Source organism: Mustelus asterias, chromosome 2 (genome assembly GCF_964213995.1).
Source record: "Mustelus asterias chromosome 2, sMusAst1.hap1.1, whole genome shotgun sequence".
In the NCBI taxonomy this organism is placed as follows: domain Eukaryota; kingdom Metazoa; phylum Chordata; class Chondrichthyes; order Carcharhiniformes; family Triakidae; genus Mustelus; species Mustelus asterias.
Window position 1 is genome coordinate 82157373 of NC_135802.1, and position 11992 is coordinate 82169364.

At 40.4% G+C, this 11992-nt stretch overlaps 1 protein-coding gene across 2 annotated transcripts in view; it reads left to right on the forward strand.

Annotated features, from left to right (window-relative positions):
- glcci1a (glucocorticoid induced 1a) overlaps positions 1–8228 on the forward strand; it is a 189041-nt gene extending 180813 nt beyond the window's left edge. For both annotated transcript variants that reach the window (XM_078238205.1, XM_078238216.1), the window contains one exon: positions 5942–8228. In XM_078238205.1, coding sequence (XP_078094331.1) covers positions 5942–6293 — 352 coding nt within the window. In that variant the 3' untranslated portion in view covers positions 6294–8228. The remainder of the gene's footprint in view (positions 1–5941) is intronic.
- Positions 8229–11992: the final 3764 nt, after the last annotated feature.

The window sequence follows — 11992 nt, forward strand, 5'->3', positions numbered from 1 at the left end:
ATGTTCTTTGTAACGTGGGAATATGAGGTCAGAAACATGATTCCAGTGTCAAGCAGACAAGGTTACAAATAATTTTATTTAGTCTTATGTTGGGCAGGGAATCGAGTTGACCAGTGAACAGAGTTTGTGGTGGAAGAGAGGAGGGGGAACGTGCTGGCCTTGAAGAGGGTCCTGAGGAGGTTCACAAAAATTACTCTGGGGATGAAAAGTTTGACGTATGGGGAGCGTTTGAGGACTCTGAGTTTGTAATTGATGGAGTTTAAAAGGATGAGGGAGGATCTCATTGAAACTTACAGAATACTGAAAGACCTGGATATAGTGAATGTGGGGAAGATGTTTCCATTATTGGCGAGACTCGAATCCAAGGGCATAGCCTCAGAGTAAATGGACGACCCTTTAGAACAGGAATTTCTTCAGCCAGAGGGTGGTGAATCTATGTAATTCATTGCCACAGAAGGCTATGGAGGCCAGGTCATTGAGTGTATTTAAGACAGAAATAGGTTTTTGATTAGTAAGGGGATCAAAGGTTACAGGGAAAAAGTGGGAGAATGGGGTTGAGAAACATCAGACATGATTAAATGGCAGAGCAGACTCGATGGGCCGAGTGGTCTAATTCTGCTCTTATGTCTTATGGTCAAAGAGACCCAGAATTCCTTGGGAATAGAAATGACCCTGGTAATTATAGACCGGTTAGTCTTACTTCGGTGGTTGGTAAATTGATGGAAAAGGTCCTTAGAGATGGGATTTACGACCATTTAGAAAGATGCGGATTAATCCGGGATAGTCAGCACGGATTCATGAAGGGCAAGTCGTGCCTCACAAATTTGATAGAATTTTTTGAGGAGGTAACTAAGTGTGTTGATGAAGGTAGGGCAGTTGATGTCATATACATGGATTTTAGTAAGGCGTTTGATAAGGTCCCCCATGGTCGGCTTATGATGAAAGTGAGGAGGTGTGGGATAGAGGGAAAGTTGGCCGATTGGATAGGTAACTGGCTGTCTGATCGAAGACAGAGGGTGGTGGTGGATGGAAAATTTTCGGATTGGAGGCAGGTTGCTAGCGGAGTGCCGCAGGGATCAGTGCTTGGTCCTCTGCTCTTTGTGATTTTTATTAATGACTTAGAGGAGGGGGCTGAAGGGTGGATCAGTAAATTTGCTGATGACACCAAGATTGGTGGAGTAGTGGATGAGGTGGAGGGCTGTTGTAGGCTGCAAAGAGACATAGATAGGATGCAAAGCTGGGCTGAAAAATGGCAAATGGAGTTTAACCCTGATAAATGTGAGGTGATTCATTTTGGTAGGACTAATTTAAATGTTGATTACAGGGTCAAAGGTAGGGTTCTGAAGACTGTGGAGGAACAGAGAGATCTTGGGGTCCATATCCACAGATCTCTAAAGGTTGCCACTCAAGTGGATAGAGCTGTGAAGAAGGCCTATAATGTGTTAGCTTTTATTAACAGAAGGTTGGAGTTTAAGAGCCGTGGGGTTATGCTGCAACTGTACAGGACCTTGGTGAGACCACATTTGGAATATTGTGTGCAGTTCTGGTCACCTCAGTATAAGAAGGATGTGGAAGTGCTGGAAAGAGTGCAGAGGAGATTTACGAGGATGCTGCCTGGTTTAGAGGGTAGGTCTTATGAGGAAAGGTTGAGGGATCTAGGGCTGTTCTCTCTGGAGCGGAGGAGGCTGAGGGGAGACTTAATAGAGGTTTATAAAATGATGAAGGGGATAGATAGAGTGAACGTTCAAAGACTATTTCCTCGGGTGGATGGAGCTATTACAAGGGGGCATAACTATAGGGTTCGTGGTGGGAGATACAGGAAGGATATCAGAGGTAGGTTCTTTACGCAGAGAGTGGTTGGGGTGTGGAATGGACTGCCTGCAGTGATAGTGGAGTCAGACACTTTAGGAACATTTAAGCGGTTATTGGATAGGCACATGGAGCACACCAGGATGATAGGGAGTGGGATAGCTTGATCTTGGTTTCAGATAAAGCTCGGCACAACATCGTGGGCCGAAGGGCCTGTTCTGTGCTGTACTGTTCTATGTTTACCTAGAGGAATGTTGGACACATTAAAAATTATCAGAGTATAAACTGCATAAAGGTCCTCCAAGGAGCTGGACTTCAGGGCTCACTGACAAGTTTGGTGAATGACTGTAGTGTTGGTTTGAGAGTTATCACAGAATATTTTATAATTTATTAACATATTGTAAACTCATGACAAAAAGCAACATTATACAGAGTTTTGCATAAAACTGAAGACATCAGAACAGAATATACTTGGATCTAATTTTTTTGTCATCCTTATACTGGGAAGATTTTACTTTAAAAGAAATCACCCAGTTAGATATTTTGAGGCACAATTAATTCATTTTCATTAGTGCTGTTTTTCTGCCTATAGTTTTGACAAGACTGGTGGCCACAGAATGACAAAAGTGATATTTGTCCAAATCAAAATATTTGGTTTTGTACATAAATCTATGAGCAGTGATCTAACTAAAGGAGTCTGTATTTTGAAGTTTGGTATGAAAGCCTTTTATTTGAAAGAATGCATACTTCAGAATATATGCTGTTGATTTGTCCTTTTCCCTTAGTGGCTAACTACACTGTCTGATCAGAGGGGACTTTTTTGTTACTTAAATAAATGGAACAAGGTAATTGGCATTCTATTTAAGTTAGATTCTCCGATCAAAGTGACTGCTTAGGGAATTAATAACCCCAAACAATGCAAAATGTGCAGGATCGGCTCGTAAATACTTGAAGGAAACTTTGTAATCCAAATACCAGTGTAACCCCCTGCTGACCACTATATGGGGCTACTATTTAAATATTCAATCAACAGGATCCTGAATTCCTAGCGGTTGATGTTGATTTGGCTAATTCCCTGTTTACCCATAAATGTCAGTACTGTAATCGGAATATGAAAAATAAATTTAATAACACATCATTAACAGATATAAAACAGTGAGCTCTGATCTATAACCATTGGGGCCCATCCGTTGGTGCACACATGGGGAAACTCATCCTCAGTAACACATTTGTAGATACTGTTCCAGTTGGACTGTATAGTCCCCACCAGTTACTCATGACACACACACACAGTCCAGAAGAGAGACACGTGTGGAAGATGATGCCTTAGGAGGCAGAGGTGCCACGAGCTATCCGTGCAGCAAAGTAGGTCGAGTGCGCTGAAGGCAGTTCTCCTCGGCAGTAATGAAAAGAACAGGCAGGGGAACGCCTGGCTGCCTCTCACTCCAAACCGAATTCTCACTGCCTGGAAAAAGCTCTCTCTCTTCACACTCCCTCTTCAGCTCTGCCTCTTCAGCTCTGCCTCTTCAGCTCTGCAGCTGCTTCACTTCCTGGCGCCTTTTTTTCCTCCCGCCCCCAGAGCAATCCCATTGGCCCAGCCCACATCACTCAACCAACAGCATCCTGTTCACAGCACCCGCCCGGCAAACAGGACACTGAAACCCACAAGGGACAAAGAACACTGGTAAATGTCTTCCCCACAAATTTTCCTCAGTCCCTTACACCAGAAAACATCAACCCTGTTTTTGCTTCAACTCTGACTCCAGCAAAGTTTGTTTCCTGTGGAATTTTTTGGTCACAATCTCTTGGCACAATGAAATCAAATAAATGAGATCATGGGATTGAAGGCTGATTGCAAATGAGGCATCAATCAGGAAATCTGCAGATTACATCTGATGGGTTGGAAAATCAGGATTCAGGAAAACACCTGGATCCAATAGGATAATGACAGAAACAAAATCCCCAGTGACAACCCGAAAGAATGTTCCAAGTGTGCTAAATTAATTTCTGTGCAAGGTACATTTAACATTGTAAAAACCATTCTGGCATGATTCTTTCATGTTCACTGGGTTTAGATTGAGTCAAGGAAAAGCTTATTACCTGATGTGTTATGACGCTGTTGGTAAGATGAGCATACCCAGAATGTGACACACAAACTAGTTTGATTTCTCCACATTGTGTGCGATCCAGTGCATTTCCTGCTGATGTGATAGATTTGTCATTAATGGACAAATGTACAATAGAGACCTTTGGTATGAGCAAGATTAAAACAAATCCCATCATTGCATTTCTGTGCCTTTTACATGGCATGTTGTTTAACAGGAAATCCTGCTTTAGTTGTAATGAAATAAATTAGAAATCAAAATTTCTCTTTAATTAGAGCTCTGGTTGGTTATGTATTTGAAGTCTGCATTTTTTTGCTTTCATCTTTGAATACCAATGGAAAGAAAAAAAATGCAGATTGTTTACTGTGGAATTGTTCGAATAAATCCAGGACGAGCACTTTTATTCAGTCTTTAGTTTTCTAATATGATTGAAGTACAGTTTGGTAAACAAAATTTCAGTATTTCTACCGTGCCATAACTATTCAATTCACCAGAAGTAAAATGATACTTTGGTGTAGAATGGTCCTATCTGTATGTATCATGGTGTCAGGTAATTTCAAACAAATAGTTCAGAAACTTGGCTTTGCTGTTTTTAGAATATTTGTCTGATTTAAGATCATTGCAAAAATGATTTGTCATGGAATTGTTGGTGTAAACAATGTGGCTTGGAGTGAAAGGTCACCACAATGTTAGCATTTAGTGTGCACATGTAAAATAAACATTAGTCTTTAGAATTTTGTACCCTAAAGAGCAGTGTGAACTGGGTCATTGAATATATTCAGGGCTGAGTTAGACAAATGTTTGATCTACAAGGGAGTCATGAGTTATGGGTAGCAGGCAGGGAAGTGGAGTTGAGGCCACAATCTTATGGAATGGGAAGCAGGTTGAGGAGCCAAATGACTTATTCCTGCTCCCATTTTTTATGTCCTTCAATCAAAGAAAGGTAGTGTGATTCACCATGCTGAAGTGTGCAACTGCAACAAAGATGGTGGGAGTTGCAACATTGTGATTTTGCTCATTAAAGGCTTCCTGATTCTTTTAGAAGTGCTAAGAATGTCCCTTACATTCTCCAGCCCTACTACCCTCCGAGATAAAAACCTCTTCATCTGCCCCTTTTCACAGATGCTCCTTAAAATCAACTTCACCTGTTAAGATCAACAAAGCATCAAATTGCAATGAGCAAAAAAAACCAAAAGTAGCTTTCTTTTCTTTGTTGAGCCCTCCCTCATTTCTCTCAGTCTGCCACACCTCAGCCCAATTGACCGGAAATTTTATTTGACATGTTTTCCATTGGTAAATACGGTTTGTGAACATATGAAAAGAATAGAACGAACAGTAGTAAGTGAAGGCCTCCCAAGATTGCCCATAACATTGAAATACCAAATGTTGCTATTTTTCATGATGCCAGCATTGTGGAAATAGCTAATTTTCATAAAAAGCTGAAGACATTTGTTTATTATTTTCACTAGTAGGCTTACATTAACGCTGCAATGAATTTAATGTTACAATGACATTTAATATATACTGGAACGAAAAAAAAATCATTAAAAAAAACAATGTTGCAAATCTTAAAAATTACTATGCAGTATGTTTTGTTTTTCTCTGGGGAAGGCAATGCCATTGGCCATTATTTGCATGACTTCCTTCAGTGATATGATATTTTCCCTCCTTGTCTATGCTGTGTAAAAATAATTCAAATATACTTGATTTTCAAATCTTGAATTGTCAAATTAATCTTTTTTTTTAAAAAACTGGTTTATTTAGGTTATATGTTCATGTCATTTTCCTTTCTTTCACCTCTAATTGGACATGATCATGTTGTATCTGATCCTGTCGATTCGTTTTGCAAAATGGTTATTTGGTTGAAACTGCTGTGGTGCCACTTGTGTTGCAATCTCTCAGTAATGTAATATCCATGGAATTGTTTTCATTTTCACTGATGTTTTTCCCCTAAATATTGGAAACTGCACTAAGAGCCTTTGATGAATACGTTTCCTTTATTTATTAATATTTTTGCTCTCTCCTAGATCTCGCCCTTCCAGCTCTGTCCCTTTGTTTTCCTGTCCTGACAGAAACAAAGTGAACTTCATTCCTAAAGGGTCAGCTTTCTTTCCTGTAAGTATTGTCAGCCGACCTCTGTTCTCCACCTCTGACCTGTTACTCAAGAGCTCATCAATCTCTGGCCTCAGTCCCATCATAGCATCCAACACTGTTACTGCTGAGCAGCTTCCATCTCAGGTCTCATTCTCACCTTTGTCAGACGACACCAGCATGAGGGACTCCGAGGCCTTGGTGCAGCAGACATCGCGTCCACAGCAACAGCTCCACGAGTCTCAAACAGAAGAATTCTCCTCAGCTCAGAACTTTGTGATAATCTAGCCCGTGCACCTCCCACTGCTGCCCCTCCCCATGGTGGAGCAGGCCTCTGCCCTTGTGTAGGGGTAGTCTATATATCTGATCGTCTGCATGGAGTAGCACCTGCATTCTGAACAAAGGTTCTTAGAATTTTAGCATCTCTTACACTGTTCTTGGCAGGGATAGAATTCCTTTTTTAGGAAATGTTTGTGAGAAGCAGTGATGCTTGCAAAACATGTGCTTGAGTGTTTAAAGTGCAGACTATGCATTACATGGTATGTTTGGATGGATTAGTACTGTTGTCCTGTGTTCTGTTCCATCTCCTACAGTAAAAATAAGCTCTATATATATATATATATATATATATATATATATATAAAATATGCCTGTCTAAAAGATAGAAAAAATAGATGTTGTGTTGCGTTATGTCCAGCAGAGAAAAAAAATATTGTTTACAAACAATCCAGGTTGTTTAAGTTTATAAATTCTGTAACACATACAATGCAAAAAAGAAAAATGGCCACAACAGTTGCACAGTGCCCACCCTATGGCCTAGCTTCAGGTACTTCAGTTGAAGTCTAAACTCAGGTAATTTGGAATGTATATCCACATAGGATTTTAACCAATTTGTGGCTGAACAAGCTAAGGGGAGTTTAGGGTAAGCATCACTCTCTTGCCTTTCAGTTTTCTACATTAACCTTTCCTCATTACATTCCACTTTCTTTAACTAAAAGTGCATTCTGATCCGGGGCAGACCTGGACGAGCGTGAATATTGAAGAACCAGCATTACTGTGATGTCTGACATCACTTGTTTTCATGGATATTCGGTCACAAACTTACATAAACCATTGTTTTGAAACGTATCAGCGTTTTGTGACATTTCAGAATTTAAGAAAAAATGTTTCAGGTGTTGAAGACTGTTAAGCTGTTACAAATACAGTAGTGTTGAAAACTGGGCTGTATCTAAGAAACATTCCATGTTGTGAAGAAATCTCAATGATCAAATGTTTAAGTTACATAACCAGACTCTTCAGGTTCTCTTGTTAGATATGTTCCCTTTTCTGTGTGTGAAATTTGGAATTGGCAGATACACAAAGTAAAATGATGTTTCAAAAATTAAATAAAATTAATGTTTAGTTTCTCGTCTTGACCCCACCTCTTATGTTAAAACCATTATTTGCACAACTTTCTGTGGCTACTATACAGTAGCATTTCTTAAAGGAGTTTTTAAACTAGTTATTTCGTATTTATTTATCTAAAATGTACTTTGGTACAGAAATGTAACGGACTAAGGTTCAGCATGGCTGGTTATCTTTTTAGGATTCAGTTTGATAAATGACTTATTATTTGAAAAGTGTTACACTGGAAAGGATAAAAAAAACTTGCCTGTTATTTTGCGGAACAAGAACCCAGCACTCAGCATTCAACTACAGAAGTAAAGTTTGCAGCCAGTGTTGGATTTTACCACTCTAAGTTGGTACAAGTGACGTAAGGTGAATATCTATGAGAGAACTTACTGGGGCACATGGTGTCCAAAATTCCTTTTAACTTGATCTTTCACTTGAGAAACTAGATATTAATTTTTACCAAACACTGTTGCAAATCAGTTTTGATTATGATCTTTATAAAGGTTTTAAACCAAATAGGTTGAAAATTAGCTGAACTTTAAAAAGAAATGTAAATTTAAAACATTATTGGTCTCAGAGTGTATCCTACATCCAGATGTAGAAATTTTGTTTGTCAAACACATTGTTTAAAAACTTGTTTCAAATTTTGTACATAGTTTTGCTGTTATTTCTAGCCATGTGCTAAACAGTATTTATGAGTTTCCACACAATGTTTCTTTAAATAATGCATAGTGTGGCTTTTGTTTTGTATTTTTTTTCAGTATATAGTTCTTGTGTCTTATTTAAAATAAAGTTATAGCAAACAGCATGAATAAAAACTGGCAATTTTATAATCACATTTGGTTTTTAGTTATAATTTTAGTTGGCAACAAATTCTTTGTATAGCATAGATGTTAAAGTCAAAGGTTTGCCAAGGTTGCTACTGGCCACAACAATTTCATCACAAAGTAAATTCTTGGTTTGCAAAGTGCTATTTGACTACCATAATTTTCTGCCTCCCATTTTGCACCATGAAAGAAATTGGTGAGGAAACTGAAGGCTTAAAAAAATTGGGAGGAATGGATCAGCCCATAGTAACTACAGACCAGGTGGATCCCATATTCAATCCCTTGTCTATTCTGAGCCCAGCTGATTTCAGATAAAAGCAAAATACTGCGGATGCTGGAATCTGAAACAAAAACAGAAAATGCTGGGAAATCTCAGCAGGTCTGACAGCATCTGTGGACAGAGAATATAGAGTCAATGTTTTGAGTCTGGATGACCTTAGTCAGAGCTGAATGATTTCAGCTTGGCTAATATTGTGATGCTACAATTGGCCTGAATACCTCGGGTTAGAGAGGGATGCGCAGCTTTTTAAATCTATATGCACATACTGGACAGGCAGCCAGTTAAAATGCCATTGAATCTGCCAGATCCCATCCTTTCCAATTATGGCACCTTATTATGGGGAAGCAGCTAACTGGGTGCTTAAAGTTGCTGGGCATTCTCATTCACTACTATGTTAATCAGGGTCCAATGACACAATTGGGCTCTGGCAGTGTTGCTCACTGGTCTCAACTGGAGAAGCCAGCTTTTATATCTGTTGTTTTATTCACTTCTTTGGAGTACCCCTATTTTCCTTTGATAATGTAATATAAATACAAGTTGATATATATTTATCTACAGATTAAATTTATAAATACAAAATTGATTCCCCCAAAAAAACAGGGTTGGATAAATAGAGACATTGACATACCCTATCACACATTTTAAGTTCCCAGATAAAGCTTATGTTAAGTTTCAGTTGAGGGATTGTGCTCTGAATTTTATGTGATCACTATGTTAAACTGGTGAATTTCATTCTATAATACATTTAATAAATAGTCAATTGCATCATTAATAAATAGAGACAGGTTTAAGGAAATCGTAACAGGTGAAGTTGGTTTTCAGGAGCGTCTGTGAAAAGGGATAGATGAAGAGATTTTTATCTCTGAGGATAGTAGGGCTGGAGAAAGTTAGGGAGGGGAAAGGCTGAGGAGATTTGGTCACCAGGATGAGAATTTTAAATTTAAGATGCTTCTGAACTGGGAGCCAGTGTAGGTCAGAAAGCAGTAATTGGTCAAAGCTAGAATACCAGCGACAGAGTTTTAAAAGAGCTGAAACTTTGTGTGTAGAAGATGGGAGGCCAACCAGGGTAGCATTGGAATAAGTCGCTTCGAGTGTCGTATTGCAGAAGAGGTCTGGAAGCAACAAATTATAAGGGGTGAAAGAATATTGGCTTGTTTAAAATTGAACTATCCCAGTGAGGGTCAAGACAGATGAAGAATAACATTACGCTAATTTCAAGAGTAAAGTTATAATTGCCGGACTTTAGTCTTTAATTTCATAATGGTTCTTTTCCATAAAATGTTAAATATAACATTTCTTTATATCAATAAATCTATATCGTCAAAATCTTTTGTAGAAAGCAGTGATTGTTTACCTTAATTTAGGGATTCTCAATTTGTGAGCCCTTAGGATTTCAAGAGTCTGCCAAGCCAGTATCTTCCAAAAAATAATCACTTTTAAAAGTTCCATTGTGCATTGATGTGAGGTTGGACTGACATGATGTTGAAGGAGGGATATCCCCTCTTCTCCCAGATCCATTCGAGGCCGTTGGCAATGGATTGTTCCCCAGATAGGCTGCACGGTGCACACTTTCATGCCCAGCATCTTTAAATCAGGTAAGCAGGTCAATGGGGTTAACTCTGGTTAATTCTTGGTCCATTATTCCAAAAGGCAAAGGGTGGAATTCTCCCCCCAAAAAATTCTAAGTGCGAATTCGCGTGAAAACTGGAGTAATTCACACACTTTTGTTTTGCAGTGGAAGTTCAGAGAAGAATCTCCCCCACACTGTGCACTGGAGAGGCTGAAATCAGTGCTCTGAGTGGGCTACTGTGCACGTGCCAATCTGTCAGTGCCGAGATCAGCGCATGCCCAATGGCATCCGCACTGTCGGACTCCCTATTGCTCGCTGGCCCATCTCTGACCCCCCAGCCCGCCGCGATCTCTGGCCCACCTCTCTCTCTTTTCACAACCCCCCAACCCCACAAAAGCCAGGGCTGACCTCCTGCCCCCCCCACCCTAAAGTCCACTCCAATCACTGGCCTCCCTGCTTCCTTATCCTTATGCAGAGTGGCAGTGGGACCCCCAACCCACCAATCTGCCCTAGACCCTGTCCCTATGGCACTGCCCCATGCCGATGGACAGTGCCAAGGTGCCTCCTTTGTTCCTTGGGCAGAGGTTGGCACTGCCCTGGTGCCAATGCTCAGCACCACCCCCCTGCCACCCGACTTCCTGGGGGCCTGATTGCACCCCCCCCTTAACTCCAGTGGGGTCAGGCCGCTAATTCCCCAAAAGCGGGGAGCTATAGTAATCCCCACTGGAGTGAACCACTCCTAGCCAATGGTTGAGGGGTGGGGGGATACTAGGAGGCCCAGAGACTTCAGTACCAGGCCTGCTGATAGCATTTAAATTATATTAAAATTAGAATTTAAATCCTAGGTGCCACCGGAAATCCGGCGCTGGGAGACACTGTTGTGGTGGGAATGTATGCGTGAATTCTGTGCATTGCCTGCTGCAGGATGGCTAATGTTTGGCTGTCTTCACATTTTGCTGTTATGCGCTGACCACTGCTTGTTCATGGCAGAATAAGGCAAGGCACATGCAGCTGATCAAGCGGCTGCCAAGAACACTTAGACCAGATCTGGGTCCCAAGGCTAAGTGTCACACAAGGTGCAGATGGCTCTGCCAGTTAACATTTTTTGTATGGGCCCAGAGCTTAGATGCACATTGTATATGGTGATTCATCTAATACAAATTGACAGCAATAGGATATGGATACAGTAGCAGAATGGGCAGAGAAGTGACAATTGGAATTTAATACAGATAATTATGGGGTGATGCATTTTGGCAGAAGGGATGGGCAGAGGCATATAGATTTATTGGCACAATTCTAAGAGCGTGCATGGAAAACAGGATCTTGGGGTTCATGTGCATTGATCTTTGATAACAGGACATGTTGAAAGATGGCTAACAAAGCATATAGGCTTCCCTTAGAGCTTCAAAGATAGAGGTATCGAGTACGAAAGTGGGGTAGTTAGACCCAAGAGTCTGGCCACCACAATTTTAGAAGGATATAGGATGATAAGATGTGCAGTGGCAATTTGCCAGAATGGTTCCATGGTGAGGGAATTTAGTTACGAAGTTGAGTCTGAAAAGCTGGGGTTCTTTTCCTTAGACTGAAGGAGATTAAGCGGAGACTTGGTAGAGGTGTACAAGTTTATGACAGGCAGACAAAGAAAAGCTGTTCTTTCAGCTGATGTTGTAAAGACTGGGGTACATGTGTTTAAAGTTTTGGGGAAAAGGTGCAGGGGGGATATGAAGATAAATTCTCCTTGGAGGATGATGAGAGCAAGATGATATCAAAAGGAAATTGGCACTTAAAGGAAATAAGCTTGTAAGGTTACAAGAATGGGATTGAGTAGATTGCTCTACAGAGAATTGACATGGACGTGAAGGGGAGACTACCTGCTCCTGTGCTGTAATGACCATTTCTGTTATTGGATTTTGCTGTA